Source organism: Panthera tigris, chromosome B2 (genome assembly GCF_018350195.1).
Source record: "Panthera tigris isolate Pti1 chromosome B2, P.tigris_Pti1_mat1.1, whole genome shotgun sequence".
Lineage (NCBI taxonomy): Eukaryota > Metazoa > Chordata > Mammalia > Carnivora > Felidae > Panthera > Panthera tigris.
Window position 1 is genome coordinate 79,156,888 of NC_056664.1, and position 19,700 is coordinate 79,176,587.

The window sequence follows — 19,700 nt, forward strand, 5'->3', positions numbered from 1 at the left end:
CTCCAGAAAGATCTATAAACTCCCCCTGGGATTGTACACTCACTTTCCTTAATCCAGCATATGCTTTTCAATGTACATATATAGCCCAGTGTCTATATCATATTTCAAAGTACTCAAATGGACATTACTCATTAATAACAGCAATAACAACTTACCTACCATTTACTCAGAGGTAGGCAAAGGATCTGACACTTTACAAACATTTTCTCTAATTCTTATAACAGCTATGAAAAGTAGATTACAGTGTATTTATTTCACAAATGAGTAAATGAGACTGAATGCAATTTATTTGAGAGGTAAAAACAGAATTTGAACTCAGGTCTACACTATACCATTCACTACTAGTTCTCACTACGGACAGAAAGAGGAGCTATATCTCTGATGGAGTATGGATTTTAAGGGGATAAACACCCACGATATATATACCTTTGTAAACTAGAATAAGAGTGTAACAGTAGACAAAGTGGTAGAGTCTTCGGATATAAGAAAAACTATTACTCATCACTGAATTTTTAATTTAAATTCTTTAACTCACAACTACATAAAGTGTCTTATTGTACTTCATAGCAAGCATATTTTTAAAATATCACAGAAGTGAAGCAGATGGAGAATTTATATATGAAATAAATAAAGAACACTCCTGGAAATTTTAAAGACTAAAAATACAGTCTAGATTCATGTTACAATTACTTTCAGACCCATAAGAGGGCTGGCATCAGTCTCAAGAAAAATCCATAAAACAACTCTAGCTGTTAACGTAATTAAGGAATAAAAAATATGGTCTACAAGCTGCAATGATCAACCTTCTGGCAAAGATTTGGCAACTCGAGCCACTTGGAAAGGAAAAAAAAGAACACAGTACTTAGTCCATGTACGTCCCTGTCAAATCTGGAAGAGTCCTGAGTAATCCAGCAGACACTAGTCCTACTTTTTGCCCCTAATTCTGAATCACTTTTTATAGTTATCTTATATGTCATCAACTCTGTTTTCCATAATAAGCACACTTTAGAGATTTCAAGAGCCAAAGGATTAAAGAGTACCATTCCTCTCATATGACACCATCACCTCTTTTTACCTTCTGCTTTAGGACCATTCTACCATTAAATACAATAACTAAAGAATGAGGATAAGAACTAGGTTCACAAGATATTTAGTGACTGAGATACTCAGATATCTGTAATATCCTTATAAAGCTATATCCTATATATACTCATTAAAAAGAGAAAGCATAGGGGCGCCTGGGTGGCTCAGTCAGTTGGGCGGCCGACTTCGGCTCAGGTCACGATCTCGCGGTCCGTGAGTTCGAGCCCCGCGTCGGGCTCTGGGCTGATGGCTCAGAGCCTGGAGCCTGCTTCTGATTCTGTGTCTCCCTCTCTCTCTGCCCCTCCCCCATTCATGCTCTGTCTCTGTCTCAAAAATAAATAAACGTTAAAAAAAAAATTTTTTTTAAATAAAAAAAAAAGAGAGAGAAAGCATTCAGAGAGTTCAACATTCAGCACCATTATTCCAAAGGTACTAACAGCACAGGATTTTTTTTAAGTTTTACATGAAAAAGGTTCACTCATGAGCATGTATTTCCTGAGGAATATTCGGAAATCAAGGATAATTTCTGAAAACCAAGGGCCAAAGTATCATAAATTATTCCTAAAAACATAAATATTCTTTTTTTGGCAAATAAAAAGGACCAAAACACAGAAATAGGATCAATACTCAACCAAGTACTTTCCTAGAATATTACTAGGAAATATTTTAATAATTCTATGCAGCTGAACAAGCTAAATATTTTTTTTAAGTTTATTTATTTATTTTGAGAGAGTGAGAGAGCAGGGGAGGGGCAGAGGGAGAGAAAGAATCCAAAGCAGACTCTGTCCTGCCAGCAAAGTACTGAATTGATATCTGGGATCATCTCTCTCTCTCTCTCTCTTTTTTTTTTTTTTTTTTTTTTTTTTTTTTAAGTTTATTTACCTTGAGAGACAGAGACAGAGTGAGTCGGGGAGGGTCAGAGTGAGAGAGGGAGACAGAGAATCCAAACCAAGCTCCACGCTGTCAGCACACAGCCTGACGCAGGGCCTCAGCTCACAAACTGGGAGATCAAGACCTGAGCCAAGATCAAGAGCCAAACACTTAACCAACTGGGCCACCCAGGCACCCCAAGCTAAATATTGTTTTTAATTTAAAAGAATAAATATTGAGCCTCAGTACATACTTAGCAACTATTAAGCTTGTTTATAAAAGATATGTCCAACCATCTAGCAAATGCCTCTCATTCATTTATGTTTCTTCTTCCTTAATCTTTCCTACAATGTCTCAATTTCTTTTTTACTGTCTTCCCCTACTTTCTTCTGCAATAATAATTAATCAGAAAATGGTAGAAGTATGTCCATTAAAAACAGTAAGGCTGATGCACTTTATACACCAATAATATTTAGTAACTTTTTAACTTAATTTGCTATTTTGGCTGTCATTACAAGTTTCCTCTGACAGAAATATATTATTTAAAATTATGTAATAATTTCAAAAAGGATCACTAAATCTAAACAGCAATGTCTTAAGTCTGGAACTATTTTCAAACATACTATAATTGAGATTCAACGTCAATGACATTTACTTTCACTTTTTAACAAACTACCATTTCAGTTTGTGGGAATAAAGAAATATCAAAAGTGAAAAGAAGATAACGTATGCTTAAGATGAAAGAAGTGTATTTCATAAACAGAGTCTGCCAGACTTAAAATGGAAATTCATATGGCTATCACAAAAAGGAAAAAAGGAATCAATGATCAGTCAGAGGGAAATTGAGGAAAGTTTTACAGAAGATGGGGTCAAATTATATGTAAGAAGTGAGTGTTATCTGTGTGTGTGTGTGTGTGTGTGTGTGTGTGTGTGCGTGCGTGAAGGAATGAGTAAGCAAGTATGTGTGTAATGTGTAACAAGGATATTTTAGTAATGAAGAAAAGGCACTAACAGTTTTATTCAAAGAGATGATCCCAGGGCCACCTGGGTGGCTCAGTCTGTTAAGCATCCGACTCTTGGTCTTGGCTCAGATCATGATCTCCAAGTTTCCTGAGTCCGAGCCCCATGTGAGGAGCCTGTGGGATTCTCTGTCTCCCTCTCTCTCTGGCTCCCCGAATCACGCTGTCTCTGTCCCTCTCAAAATAGATAAACTTTAAACAGAGAGAGTGAGAGACAGACATGATCCCAGCTATCAATTCAAAGAAGCAAACAACATAACTATAGATCATACTCTTCCAAATCAATACAAGCATGTATTCAAAAGATGAACAAAGGTGTCAGGAATGTGAGGGCCACGTACAGGACATGCGTGACTATTAAAAACCCTAAAGTCACTATCGGAATTCACTACAATGAGTCCATCACTTCAAATCATAGTCATATCAATAGGAGTCAGGAAAGGGGAACTCTAACAAAAATAAAGTGTCAAACCAAAATAAGTTCACTGTGTTAAGATGTGAACCATAAAAATTAGTCACTCTTGGATTGCTTCTGTTAACTATCTTCAACTCAGATTGAAATAACAGGAAAACGAAAGTTTTCCAACCATCGATTTGCCAATTATTTACATCTACATTTCTCATGACTGTCACCAATACTTTGACATCACCCAAAATCAACTCTCCAGTCATCTTTCCTCTCTGATGGTCCTGTCCTCACTGCTTTGGAGCTCCTTCTCCTTGGTTAATCTTATCACTAATTACCTTCCCAAAGAGTTCCAATATAATCCCTAGAATCTCTTTTTCATAAATAACCTATAACCTCAACCTTTTTCATGAACACCTCGTCCCCTATGTCTTAACTAAGAGCTAATTCTCCACCAAGAAGACCACTTCTCTCTTAAATAAAAGCACTCATTTTCCCACTGCCCAAGTCCCATAGGGATACTGTAAAGCATTCACCTATATCCTCACTTGTTCTCCTTGCCTCTCAATTAGACTTAAATCCATTCAGCTGTATCACTCAACTGTGGTAGAGCAGACATCCACTGTAGTTGGTGGCACAACAGCTGCTCTCTCATCCACAAAGACAGGACCCTAACAGCCATGTTACATGACATTACAAGATAACATCCCACTCCAGCCAAAGTTGATGGGAGCATGAGCAAACCACTAACTCAGTCTGAATCCATTAGATTCTCTCTTCTGGTAACCTGGAATTGGGATTCAAAAGTCTCTGCATGTGGCTAAAATTACAACATGTAAGCTCAGAAGATACAGGACAGTTATAATCTCCCAGGTAAAAAAGGAATCACAAAGAGCCAGTCTCCAAAGACAAAGCTAGTGAAATATGACACAAAAGGAAAGAAACAGAAATAGAAAAAAAGCAAAGATGAGAAAATAAGAACAAAGAGCAGAAACTAGATTCTAAATAGCTTTCCAGGTCCAGGCTCCAGTCCCTTCCTGAGATCTGGCTTTGAGTCCTACCCATTCACTCATAGTAATTTCTTCTTCCTATTAAAGCTAGTTTGAGTTAATTTCTGATACTTGCAACCAAAGAGTCTAAAGTAGTAAAACACTCTATTCTTCATGTACTGACATCCAGTCATTTCTCCATGTTCATCAAAAACAGTATTTCTCACTGCACTAACTTCTATCATTACATTGGTAACATCAACATCCATTAGATAATCTTTACCCATCAAACAACCTTGGCTTCACAGTTCAGTAATTTCATTTACAATGACCATCATCTTTGCATAACTTGAACAACATGCTCCATGGCCACACCATCATCATTCCATACTGCTCTACCTTGCCATTCATCAATTCAACTCACACTGATTGAGTATGCACAACATCCTAAAGCCAACATGCCACTCTTTGACCTTTTTCATTGAATAGCTTAACTCTTTTACCCTAACTATGCTCACTGTTCAATTTCACCAAGACTAACAGTCCCTTCACCTCTCCCTCTTCTCAGTGTAACAGCCCCCAGCCTTACCTTACTTCCTATTCAGCTAGACTCTATGGCTGATAACTTCAATTCTTCTATGCCTGATATCCTCAGTACTCCTCAACCTTTTGTCCTTTCATCACACCCATACTAAATATACCCAACCTTGTATCAACCTACCACTAATCTTCTCTACTCCCACCCATAGACAGCTGAAATTCACAGAGGAAAAAAATCACAGTCTCAGTGCTATGGATGAGATTTCCCTCCTCTTGTGGAAGACCTATTTCTCCATCTGCTTTTGAACTCCATTCCCTTTCATTTTCTCAGACATTGCTGTATCATTTATTCCCTAAATTATTTTCAAGGTCATTGACTCCACAGCTGCTTATCCACAAGCAATAAATATGCTGGAATTTATTCCATACTAAACAGCCTTTCTGATTATATCTGCATTAAGCAGTCACCCTTCTTCTTCCTTTCTGATCATAACTAAACTACGTGAATGAACACCCTGTACTAGTGTGCAGAAAAAGGCCAATACACCAAGTCTGCTTACAAGGTTGGCACCTGGGAACAAGATTCTCAGAGTGCTCTTAGTCAACTGATAAGGGTGATTCACCATGCCTAGACTATCCGTACGAACAATAGGGCTTATGCTGAACAAACACTTTCCTTCTGGGATTGTGTAACTTTTGGTACACACATAGGCTGCCTACGTGACCAGCCATTACTAAAAACTTGGGCACTAGGGCTCTAGTGAGCTCTAATGAGCTTCCCCAGGCAGAAACATCAGACATGTTGTTGCATCTTCACTGCTGCTGGGAAAGTAAGCTCTGTACAACCTCATGGGAAGAAGAGAGCATAAGAAAGCCTACATATGGAATCCACCGGACTCCACTTGTCTTTTTCCCTTATGATACAGTTGTATATCCTTGGAGTATCACTATAATAAACCTTGGCTGTGACTACAACTATATGCTGAGTCCTAGTAAATCTCCAAAAGTGGGGGTGGTATTGAGGACCCCTAACACAATTCTATCTCCATTTTCTCACCTCCCATCAGCTTCTTAAAATCATTAATCTGACCTGTCCCTACTGCATATTACAGAAAATAATCCTCATATTTGTCCCCTCTGTGACATTTCATACTATCAAGTCACTCACATCACTACCTAACTCTAAACTATTTTTCATATTTCTTTGTCCTCCTGTGCTACATCCAGGAAGAATTTCCTAGATAAATCTTCCAGCTTGATAATTTCCTCTACAGCCAACTTCATTCTGCTATCCAACCCACCTGCGGGGTTGTTAGGTTGGTTTTTTGTTTTGTTTTGCTTTGGTTTTAGTTTATTTGTTTATTTTTGAGAAAGAAAGAGCAAGCGGTGGAGGAGCAGAAAGAGAAGGAGAGAGGGAAAGAATCCCAAGCAGGCCCTGCAATGTCAGTGCAAGGCCCAACATGGGGCTCGAACCCATGAACCATGAGGTCATGATCTGAGCCGAAATCAAGAGTCTGACACTTAACCTACTGAGCCACCCAGGTGCCCGGGGAGGGGGGTTAATTATCATTTCCAACGTCTCTAATTGGTTCTTTTTCCTAATAGTCGGTCATTATTTTATAGATTGATATCTTCTCTCATCTTGCAAACAAATGTTCTGTTCGCTTTTTATAAACTGCTCCCTCTGGTATTACCTAAAAAGAATGAAGTAGTTAAAAATGTACTAAGAAAAGATATCCAGAGGTGCCTGAGTGGATCAGTTGGTTATGCTTCTAACTCTTAACTTTAGCTCAGGTCATGATCTCACAGTTGGTGAGTTCAGGCTCCACACTGACAGCACGGAATCTGCTTGGGATCCTCTCTCTCCCTTTCTTTCTGCCCCTCTCCCACTCGTGCTCTCTTTCTCCCTCTCTCAAAATAATAAAGAATCTTAAAAAAAAAAAAAAAAGACATCCAAGTTTTTAAAAAAGCTGCAGAAAAATACATTTACATTACAAGAGGGTGGAGAGCATAGGGCCAAAACTCAACATATGTATATATAAATACATAGGACAATAAGTATTTAGAAGGATAATCAAAAAGTAGAGAACAGTTGGGAGTGGGAGTGAAAAGACCTTCACTTTTTACTCTATACATTTCTAGATGTTTGTATTTTTATTTTATTAAAAAAAATTGATCTTTATGCCATTTGTGTACACTTTTAAGCTAGGGAAGTAAATGGGAAGAAATTCTTCTAAGATGACAAAATGCCAGTGGTAAGACAAAGGTTGAAGAATTTTAAGTTGTTTTTTTAGTTTTCAAATTTTCTTTAATGTAAGTATACTACTTTTAATAAGTAAAAAATATATTTAACAATTTTAGAATTTATGAGTATGATTTGAAAAGAGGGGGAAAAAACTACCTAAGTGCTTTGAAATCAAAGCTACCCGCTTTCTCCAAAACAAGAGAAGGGAAGATTTCTGGTTTTGGCAATGGCAGACTAGCTTATTGAGATCAATTCTGCAGCCACGAGAAAAAGCTAGATAAAATGTTAAAATCACCTGTTTGAAGACCCTGGAGAATCACAAAGGCAGTAAGAGCTTGACGGGCCAAGAACTCAGAAGGAAAGGAACCCAGAGAGGTGAGCTAGACATTTGGTATAGAATTTCCTCTACAGGCACTGTTTTCAAAATGGTACCTAGGAAGGTAAACACAGCTTTCAAGAATATCACAGGAATGGGAAAATAAAAACTGGAGCTCCAGGCCCCTGAGGAGGAAAGCTCCTGGTTATTTCTCCAGGCTTTCAGTTAGGATCCCCAAAGGTCTATACTCTAAGAATTCAGTTGCATCAAAAAGAAACCGGCCCCCCAAAACTAAAGACTAGTTTCTAAATAATTCAATCCTGACTAAGATGCTCTATTCCTAACACTGTGTAGCAACAAAAGTAAATGTTCTCTGAAGAAAACATTTTATTCTCAAATTATTTCTACAATTTCTCAGACCTAATGTCTAATAATCACAAATATGCAGGTATGCCAAAAAAGAAACAACTGAATAGAAATCGAAAGGACATGAGAAGAAAAACTAAAAAAGACCTAGAAGAGAGCTACATCAATTAGTCATCTGACAAGGTTTTAAAATAACTGGAATTAATAAATTCAAAAAACTAAATGATAAGATGAAGAATTCCAACAGAGAAACTGAAAACTGTTTTAAAACTCAAATGAAAATTCCAAAAGTGAAAGTAAAATAACTGAAATTATATACTCAATGGATGGATTTAACATCAGCTTATAGCTACAGAGGCATTAGTACCCTGGAAGATAGGTCAGAAGAGAATATCCAGTTTGAAAACTGGAAAAAAAAAAAGTGGAAAATATAGAAAAGAACATAAGAAACAGTAGGAGAAGTGGGGGGAAAAGCCTACTGGGTGAGTCTCAGAAGGAAAAGGGAAAAAGAATGGATCTGAACCATATTTGAAGATATAATGCCTGAGAATTGTCTAAAACTAACAATAACAACAACAAATCCAACAGTAGATTCAAGAATCACTATAAATAGAAGGCAGGATAAATACACAAAGAAAACTCCAAGTAGAAATATCATAGTAAAAGTGTTGAAAATCAAAAACAAAAGAAATTAGCTTCAGAGAAGCAACTTCTTTTTTTTAAACAATTTTTTTAATGCTTATTTATTTTTGAAAGAGAGAGAGACAGAGCATGAGCTGGGGAGGGGCAGAGAGAGAGGGAGACAAAGAATCTAAAGCAGGCTCCAGGCTCTGAGCTGTCAGCACAGAGCCCACTGCAGGGCTGGAACTCACAGACCATGAACAAGATCATGACCTGAGCCAAAGTCAAACCAAATGAACCACCCAGGCACCCCAAGAAGCAACTTCTTAATAGAAATGGATTATGGAGTATCTTCAAAGTGCCAATCCAAAATTCTACACTGAGAACAAACATTCTTCAAAATGACAACAAGAAAAGACATTCTTACATAAATACTGAATGTGTTGCACAGACCCACATTAAAGAAAATACTAAAGGGAACTCTTCAGTTAGAAGAAAAACTATCCAAATGGAACCATAAAAATATATGAAAGAAAGAAGAACACAAGAAAGGATAAATATGTATATTTAGATAAGTATATCTAATAAACATTCACTGTACAAAATGATGACGAGGATGATGCCTTATGGAGTTTAAAATGCATGTTGAATTAAGATACACAATACCAAAAAGGCAGGAAGAGGTAAACGGAATCAAAGATTCTTGCATTGTTTAAAAAGTGGCAAAAGTACTAATATATACCAGACTTTAACAAGTCCAAGACAGATACTGAAATCTTTTTTCTTTTTTAATGTTTATTTATTATTGAGAGACAGAGAGAGACAGAGCATGAGCATGGAGGGGCAGAGAGAGGAGGAGACACAGAATCTGAAGCAGGCTCCAGGCTCTGAGCTGTCAGCACAGAGCCCAACGCGGGGCTCGAACCCACAAACCACAAGATCATGACCTGAGTCGAAGTCAGACGTTTAACCTACTGAGCCACCCAGGTGCCCCCAGATACTGAAATCTTGAATAACTACTAAAATAACAGTAAAAGAATGTATAACTACCAAGCAATGGGTTGGGGGGATATAAAAACAATTAAGCATAAAGAAGACAAGAAAGAAAAATAAAAAGAACATACCATAAGTGGGAGGTTGGGAGGGGAGACTGCTAAGCTTTAAATCTAATTACATCAGTAAAATAAATGTGTATGGACCAAATACTCCAATAAGGCAAAAACTGTTCACTGGATAAATAAAAGCCAACACCACAATGCTTAAAGAAGACATACCTTAAATAAAAGATAATGTTTGAAAGCAAAAGGATAGAAAAAAAGATAATCCATATGAACACTATCCAAAAGAATGTTTGTGCAATCATACTAACATTAGATATTTCCAATGCTAAAAGTGAAGACACTGGGAAAATACAATAATCCTTTACACATATTTGTATAAACTAAATATCACTCCAAATACATAAAGCAAAACTTGACAGAACTAGAAAGAGAAATAGGTAAATCCACAATCATAGTAGGGAAACAAGATTTAGGATTTTATTTTAAATGTTATTTATTTTCCTGAAAGAAACGTGCCCATCTTGGCTATGTTTCTCTTAGTGCTGCTGAAGCTCACTTGCAACTATAGACATTTAATAATACTTGATATTATAAAATAATTGTCATTTTTAAAGTCCCCTGCTTCTGGGGGGAAAAAAAAGGAACCTGCAAACTTTAGTATATTTTGCAAAATATTAACTCTTTTCTTTAAACTCTTTTATACAAGTACTATATTGTAATTAAAAAACACATCAGGCATATATATGTTCATATTTAATGTTGTTCTTAAAAATATAGTTGAACAAAAAATGATACTAAAAGAAAGTAATCATCTATGCTATGTTATGCTATTAGCCCTTCTTTAGAATGTGATTCTTATTTTTCTAGGTATGTGATTCATTAACCAATGAGTTATACTAACAGAATAAGTTTTTTAATTACTTCTATGTTTCAAAGCAATGAACACTTTTCAGTGGCCTCAAAGTCTTGAAGTTTGAAATATGTAAGTACATATTAAAACAATGTTTTTCAAAGAGGGACTTTGTCTTAAAAGCCCAAATGACTATATTATATGATTTACATAAAATCCTTGCCTGTGAATCATTGCCTACTAATGACTTGTAGACTTTTACTGCTCAACTATGATATCCCACGTTCCTTAATTATTAACTTCATTAAATTTAATTATCTCCACACTGTCCCTTTGGACTATACCATATACTTGCGTATGCACAACCAGTACTTTCCTTTTCAGCGTCTCTCCTGAACCCCCAAGAAAAGAGAACTCCTAATGGTTTTGTTTGGCCTTTTAATGGGAGTTGTGCATAGAATCAAGAAGATTAATGGGAGTTGTCCACAGAAGAGTCTTCTCAGTTCAACTTTACAGAAAATATGAAAGTATCACCCACGAGGAGGAGCAGAATTTATATGTAAAGGTATTTTAACTATGTGACAATTTTATAGATCATTAGCAAAAATTTTCCTATGTAGTTGGAATCACCCAATACTTTGCAAAAAAAAAAGAAAAAAATAGTAAATTCTCAATCTAACATGTAAGAGTTCTTTGGGGGATGGGCTAAATGAGTGATGGGCATTAAGGAAGGTACTTGCTGGGATGAGCAGTGGGTGTTATATGTAAGTGAGAAATCACTAAATTCTACTCCTGAAACCACTATTATGCTGTATGTTAATTTGATTTAAATAAAATAAAAAAAAAAAAAAGTTCTTTAGTTTACCTAAGAAACAAAACAAGATGAACTTAAACTTTTCCCATAGAAAAGGGAGACTCATGGCTATCAAGAATCTTTAGAAACAGCCAGAATGAAATAACCTTATAAATCCAGCTAAACAAACACATAAATCTCAATAAACCTGCAGAAGAAAAAAGTAAAGACTATAATATTTTTAAACATTACCAGTTTTAACCGTTCTTTTCTCCTTTTGCCGAAGGAGGCACTTGACCCAGGTTCTGATTCCTTTTTTCCATCTTCATCCTCATCTTCTTCTTCATCATCCTCAAAACACCAATCAGGCAATAGAGGTGGGGGTGGTGCTTCCTCTATATCACCATAGCGACGAAAAAGTTCTTTCAAGTAATCGCCCTTATAAATTCCTGGTGGTCTGGCTTGAGCAAAAGTAGCAACTGCTGCTTCAATACTATGAAAACAAACACCACGGAGTTTCCTCACTACTCTTCGTTTCTGCAGATTTATCAAAACTCACTCTTTCTATTTCATACACCAAATGAAGTATAATACATTTATTAAATTGACAAATCACAGTCCCCACTCCCAAGGCATTCAATCTATTAAGGGACAAATTCCTTCTGAAATAGATTTAATATAAGATACATTGATAATTCCTAAAACCTAGAGGTAAGCTGCAATGAGTATATAGAAGAGATCTGGGTAAAGTCTGTGAAAAATTTTAAATAAAGCCTTGAAGGTTGAGGTCTGACTCTAAGGGAAATCAAAGAAATGTGAATAGCCATATGAATAAAAGTAAAAGTCTGCTAGCTTTTAAGAACTTTCAACAGACCCACGTTAACAAGAGCAAAGGTCATCATCAGACAGAGGCTAAGCATAGGGCAGGGCTGACACAGGAGCCTGGGGTTATTGTGAAAAGCACCTGAAAGCCCAGAAAGTCAAAGCCAGAAGATACGCAGCTGAGAACATATAAACAGGGAAATATACCATCACATGTGTACTTCAGCTGATTATATTCAGAGAAGGACCTACTGTGTGAAAGGCTTCATTAGCAAAAATGATGACACTCAATCAGTAAACAAGAAAGTTCAGGGAGTAATATTCCATATCCCTAAGGAATTTCAGGCAACAAAGGTTCTAATCTCTCAGGATCACTTCAATAAAGGCATGCTTCAAAGAAAGTAACTCTGTCTCAAAAATACTTCCTCCACATACCATTCTAAGTTTTTCCTAATATTCTACAGCTATTTTAAAAAGGTATTATTAAAAAAAAAAAACGAATAAGAGATTCCTAGCTGGCTCCACCCAAACAGCATTTGACTCTTGACAGAGTCGTGAATTTCGAGCGGCACTTTGGGCACAGAGCTTACTTTAAAAAAAAAAAAAAAAAAAAAAAAAAAAGAACAGAACAATAACAACAGTAGTAACTTCCAAAGGTGAATGTAAACAAAATATTGAAGAAAAAAAAAAAGTATCTCTGATAATTCTGGAGTATGTGAAAAAATCTGGAAAAGAAAATACATAGTATATAAAAATCCATAAGCACTCAACTAAAATGCTACTTAGTACAAAACACCAGGTAATAAATGGTATTCTAAAGATTAACCAAGTCTAAAATGAAAACCACTTCAAATTTTTAGTCATGACTTCACCAAAAATTTAGCAATATAAAATGATAAAACTAAAAAATTAATACACTTTTTATCAATTACCAGTCTTCTGCCATTATAATAAGAAACAAATACCTCCAATCCATTTTCTCCACCAAAAAGGCACATATGAGGAAACCAGTGCGATTGAAACCATGGGTACAATGAACACCTAGAAAATAAAGTAGCCTTGGTTTAAAATTATCACTTCAGAAACCACATCTTAAAATTCCGACCTGCAATCAAAACATTTTAATGATTTTATAAAATTACATTTTTAAAAACCTGGCTCTCTCTTATTAGTAGTAACTTGTCAATTTAACTTGCTTAGAATCTAATTTAAAGCACTAGCTAGAAGTTTAGTATATATTGGTTACAAATTATCTCTAAGATCTAAAGATTTAAAACTAAATGATTCCAAGCACTCTAAATAAGAAGGCTGGGTTTTTGTTTTTGTTTTTTTAATTTTAGTGAGAGAGGGGAGAGAGAGGGAGAGAAAGGGGAAGAGAGGGAGGGAGAGAAGGAGGGAGGGGGAGAGAGAGAGAGGGAAGGAGGGAGGGGAAAGGAGAGGGAGAGGGAGAGGGAGAGAGGGAGGGGGAGAGGGAGGGGGAGGGGGAGGGGAGGGGGAGAGGGAGGGGGAGGGGGAGGGGGAGAGGGGGAGGGGGAGGGGAGAGGGAGGGGGAGAGAGGGAGAGGGAGAGGGAGAGGGAGGGGGAGAGAGGGAGAGGGGGAGAGAGGGAGAGAGGGAGAGAGGGAGAGAGGGAGAGAGGGAGAGAGGGAGAGAGGGAGAGAGGGAGAGAGGGAGAGAGGGAGAGAGGGAGAGAGGGAAAATCCTAAGCAGATTCCACACTCAGTGCAGAGCCCCACGTGTGGCTCAATCCCGTGACCCCGGGATCATGACCTGAGCCTAAATCAAGGGCCAAACATTCAACTGACTGAGCCACCCAGGCACCCAAGAAGGTATTTTTATCAAACACACAACTCTAAAGGATGGACGTGCGCGCGCGCACACACACACACACACACACACACACACACAGGATACTTCACCGGATATAGAAAACATTTGACTAATGGATAGTAAGTATTATAAAAATAAAACTACTTTGAAGTTCTCTTAGAAACCAAACGATAGCATCTTTACATTACCTTACAAGATTGAAAATAAATTTTCAGAAAAACCTGAGAAAAAGGAATTTATTTTTCAGGATATTTTCAAGATTAGTGTGATCCTACCTCTACATTCCAAAAAGCTGCAAATGAGTTTCATAAATTCCAAAAATGACTGCATTTTTTTTTTAAGTTTATTTATTTACTTTGAGAGAGACAGACACAGCACCAGTCGGGGAGCAGCAGAGAGAAAGGGGGGAAGAGGAGACGGGAGAGAGAAAGAGAGAGAAAGAGAGAGAAAGAGAGAGAAAGAGAGAGAAAGAGAGAGAAAGAGAGAGAAAGAGAGAGAAAGAGAGAGAGAGGGAGAGAGAATATCCCAAGCAGGCTCCACGCTGCCAGCACACAGCCGGATGCAGGACTTGAACCCATGAAGCCGCAAGATCGTAAGCCGAAATCAAAAGTTGGACACTTAACCAACTTAGCCACCAAGGCGCCCCCTGACTGCATTTTTAAATTATTTTAACTATTTTGAAAAGGCAATTAAAACAGCTTGGTGGACACTACTAACATAACATTACTTCCAGATTAACTCACTTTTCTTGCAAACCTCAAAAATGAAGCCTGTCCTGTTATCTCTGTTTAATGGAAGGATATCCTGACATTTAAGACTATACCTTCTTAACAAACTACTCTTCTCTTTGTATACAAAGCATCCTGATAGAGGGTAACCAAAATCAAATACAGAAATAAAATAAAGTTAGAATTACAAAACTTCTAGAAGAAAATATGGGAGAAAACCTTTGCAACTTTAATGTAAGAAAAGACTTCTTAGACAAAACATGAAATAAAAGGAAATATTGAAAAATTGGACTACTTCATGATGGCAAATGTTTGCTCTTTAAAAGATGTCATTAAAAAAATAAAAACACCAGCCACAGAATATATTCAAGTTACATATATTTGATAAAGGACTTATATCCAAAATATGTGAAGAACTCTTACAATTCAATAACACAAGCACCCTAATATTTTTTAAACTGGGCAAGAGATTTAAATAGATGTTTTACAAAATGATATGTGTAAATGGTCAAGAAGTACAAGAAATTAATTTTCATGAAAATGCAAACTAAAACCACAATGTAATTGAAAAGACTGACCATATCAAATGTAAGTGAGGATGTACAGTAACTAAAACTCTCATGCACTGCTGGTAGGAATGTAAAATCCTTTACATCCTTTAGAGATCACTTAAGAGAACAGTTAATCACTTTAGAAAACAGTTTAGCAGTTTCTTAAAAAGTTAAACATACACCTAAATCAAATGACCAAAACATTCTATTCCTGGTTATTTACCAAAGTAAAATAAAAATCTATGTGCAAAGACACATATAAAGATGAATGTCCACAGCAACTTTATTTATAATGGGCCAAAAACTGTAAACATCCCAAATGTCAATTATCAGGTGAAAGGGTAAATATGTAGTATGTCCATGCAATAACTACTACTCAGCCATAAAAATGAATTAGTAATAAATGCAATGAGGATGATTTCAAAACCTTTATGCTGTGTGAGAGCAGCAGAAAACAAAAAAGTATGTATACAAATTTCATTTACATAAAATTCTAAAATATTCAACAATTGGTATGGAATTATGAATACAGAATATTGTATGGAATAATTATGGCCAAAGCAACCCTGAAGAAAAATAACAAAACTGGAGGTATTGCACTTCCTGATTTCAAACTATACTACAAAACAGCAGTGATAAAAACAGTATGTACTGGCATAAAAAGAGACATATAAGCCAACAGAACATAACAGGTAACCTAGAATTCAACTTCGGCATATACGGTCAACTAATATTCGACAAGGGAAGCCAGAACACTCAATAGGGAAATGACAGTCTATTCAACAAATGGTGTTCATGCAGAAAATAAAACCAGACCCCTATCTTACACCAGTCACAAAAATTAACTCCAAATGGATCAAAGACTTAAACATCAGACCCAACGCCATAAAACTCATAGAAGAAAACATAGGGAAGAAACTACTCAACATTGGTCTTGCCAATGATTTTTTGGATATGACACGAAAACCACAAATAACCAAAGCAAATGGAACTTCATCAAACTTCAAAGTTTCTGCACAAAAGAAAGAAACAATAAAATGAAAAGGCAACCTATAGAATGGGAAAGAAATTTTGCAAACCATACATCAGATAACAGGCTAATATCTAAAATATATAAAGAACTCATATAACTCATTAACAAAAAAACAAGCCAATTAAAAAATGGGCATAGGATCTGATAGACATTTTTCTACAGACATTCAAACGGCCAAGAGGTATATGAAAAGATGCTTAACATCGATAATCATCAGGGAAATGCAAATCAAAACCACAATGATGTTATCACCTCACACCTTTTAAATGGCTATCAAGAAAACAAGAGTAAGTATTGGCAAGGATGTGAGGAAAGGGGGAACCCTCAGACACTGTTGGTGGGAATATACATTGGTTCAAACACTATGGAAAACATTATGGAGGTTCTCCAAGAAATTAAATATAGATCTACCATATGATCCAGCAATTCCACTTCTGGGCATATACCTAAAGAAAATGAAAATAGGATATTGAAGAGATATACGCACTTCCATGTTTATTGCATCATTATTCACAATAGCCAAGATATGGAACGATATAAGTGCCCATCAACAGATGAATGTATGAATAAAGAAGATGTGGGGTGTGTGGGTGGGTGTGAATGAAATATTTCCATTTCCAACAACAGAGATGGACTTGAGTATATTGTGCTAACAAGTGAGGTAAGTCAGACAGTAAAAGACAAGTATCGTACAATATTACTTATATGTGAAACCTAAAAAAGCCAGACTTATAAAAATAGAGAGTAAAACGGTGGTTACCAGAAAATGGGGGGTGAGGGGGGTGATACAGGACAGGGTTATTTAAGGATACAAACTTGCAATGAGTAGCAAATAAGACCTGGAGATCTAATGCACAGTATAGTGAATACAGACAATACCATATTATGACCATCAAACTTGCAAAGAAACTACAATTTAAATTATTCCAACCACTAAAAAGAAAAAATAATTACATAATGTGATAGAGGTGTTAGTTATTGTTACAATGGCAATCACATTACAATGTATAAATACATCAAATTAACACATTACAAACCTTAAATTTACACAATGTCATATGTCAAATATATTTCAACTAAAACAAATTCTAAAAAAATACAACCTATAATTATAGAAAATAGAAAGAAATTGTCTAATCTACAACTAAGAGTTGTAGAGAGGATGGACACAAATGTGCTGAACCTTGGCTGTAGGTTCATGGGTATCTACACCACTAAATTGTACATGCAGTTTATTAAAAACCTCAATAATGTTGACTGTTTTTAAAACTAGATGTTGAAGTGAGATGCTGATATAAGTCTGCAATTGGCATTAATTACATATTCTAAATATTAATGTTCATCAGTGTGGCCTTGTTTTCAGCAATTGACTCCATCAAAAATGTTGTAACTTTAATACGTTTCTAAAGGTATACCAAGAAAGTATCATTTTCATGTCATTTCTGTAACAGGGTAAGAGTTCTTTCCAAAAGAAGGTTTTTGCTACTTAAAAAAAAAAATTAAAAACCCGTATCTTAGAGTTACCACCAACTAAACCAAATCACCTATTTCTACATTCATAGTAAATAATCATTAAAATTTAAAATAAAAACTTCAGCCAATGAACAACACTCAACTAACAAGGATACAAAGGAACTGCAGACAGGAGCAATCCGTGCAAATAAAAATATATATGAATCAAAACACTACATATGGCTAACTATAAATGAATCAGAATGGCTAAAACATGGAAAATAAGAAAGTAATACCAAATGCAGTTGGAGACAATGAAAGGGTCAACATTCTGAAGAAACTTGTGTACCATACTAGAGATTATAAGGGCAATGGAGAGATGGAGAGATACTAAAATTTTTTAAGCATGGCAATAAAATTATCATGTTTTAGAAAACACTCTCCAATGGCAGCTCAACAGAAGGGCAACAATGAAAGCAAGAACAACACTAAAGAAGCCATCTCAGTAATTTATGTGAGAGATAAGGGTCTAAACAACAAGGGTCATGGTGATGGGGATAATGAGAGAAGGTAGACTGAAGAGACATTTAAAGCAGAACCTCCAGGGGCACCTGGATGGCTCAGTCAGCTGAGTGTCTGACTTCAGCTCAGGTCATGATCTCACAGTTCATGAGTTCAAGCCCCGCACTGGGCTCTGTGCTGACAGCTCAGAGTCTGGAGCCTGCTTTGGATTCTGTGCCTCCTTCTCTCTACCCTTTCCCCACTCATGCTCTGTCTCTCTCTCTGTCTCTCAAAGATGAATAAACATTAAAAAAAATTTTAATAAAAAATAAAAGCTTTAAAAAAAAAACGGCAGAACCTCCAATCTGAGGGGTGAATGACAATCAACACAGAGAAAAGATGTAAAAGGAGTCTCTGGTTTGTGACGTGGGTGACTAATTGGGCAGTGGTACCAGTGACTAGGTTAGAACAAGGCAATGAGTACAGCTGGTGGTGAGGAGTTTAAGGTCCTTTTGGGACCTACAAGTATTTGGAAATGATGGCAAAGAGCTTCGCAGAGAGGTGTGGCTAGAATTACAGATTAAAGAATAATCAATAAACCAATAATCGATAATCAATAGTCAACTATGGAAGGGGTCTATGGTATAGATAAGATCACTAAGAATGGGTATGTAAAATAAGAGAAGAAAATTAATGAGATCTGAGGAAAACCAACCTTTCAAGAATAAGTAAGGGGGGAAATCTACTTTAAAAAAAAAAAAAGACTAAGAATAAACCATCACAGGGTCAAGAAAACAAAAAGAACATGAGGTCATGTTCAACAAAAAAAGAGGAAGTTTCAAGACATGTGTCCAACTGTGTAAATGCCACATAATGATAAGAACTAATAATCACTATTTGACTAAGAGTGCATTGGGGGGATTCCACATTGCAATGGCATGAATGGGAAAATATGGATTCAAATCAATCTTTCAAAAAATCAGCTGGGAAGTGGAAGGGGAAGGGTTTTCTTGAGGGGATGAGGTATCATTTAACATTAGAGACTTAGATATGTTTACAGGCTAAGAAGGACCTGCTTAAATCACAGAGGTTGACAATAATAGATAACAAAGATACAACTGAAATGAAGTTTCTGAAGAAAAGGGATTAAAAACAGAGATCAACCTTGAACAGAAAAAGACAGCCCTTAGAAATAAATGACTGTAATCATGAAACTCTACAAAGTCCATCATCTCCATTGCTTTTTAAGAAAAGGGATTTCAATGGGGCGCCTGGGTGGCTCAGTCGGTTAAGCATCCGACTTCAACTCAGGTCATGATCTCGCGGTCCGTGAGTTCGAGCCCCGCATCGGGCTCTGGGCTGATGGCTCAGAGCCTGGAGCCTGCTTCGGATTCTGTGTCTCCCTCTCTCTCTGTCCCTCCCCCGTTCATGCTCTGTCTCTCTCTGTCTCAAAAATAAATAAACGTTAAAAAAAAAAAAGGGGGGGTTTCAAAAGTTACACAAAGTTAGCTGTACAGACTTTTCTGCCCAACATGAACCTAACCTAACATGTACATTTTCTTTCTACTTCATATTTTAAACCAAAGTAAGCAAAAAATATTCTAACTTTAAATCTGTTTCTCACC

At 36.4% G+C, this 19,700-nt stretch overlaps 1 protein-coding gene across 2 annotated transcripts in view; it reads right to left on the reverse strand.

The window, feature by feature from the left end:
- Positions 1-19,700, reverse strand: part of RNGTT (RNA guanylyltransferase and 5'-phosphatase) — a 333,772-nt gene that overhangs the window by 265,336 nt on the left and 48,736 nt on the right. For both annotated transcript variants that reach the window (XM_042986788.1, XM_007076924.3), the window contains exons 5-6: positions 12,947-13,022; positions 11,412-11,652 (exon numbers count right to left, since the gene is read on the reverse strand). In XM_042986788.1, coding sequence (XP_042842722.1) covers positions 11,412-11,652; positions 12,947-13,022 — 317 coding nt within the window. The remainder of the gene's footprint in view (positions 1-11,411; positions 11,653-12,946; positions 13,023-19,700) is intronic.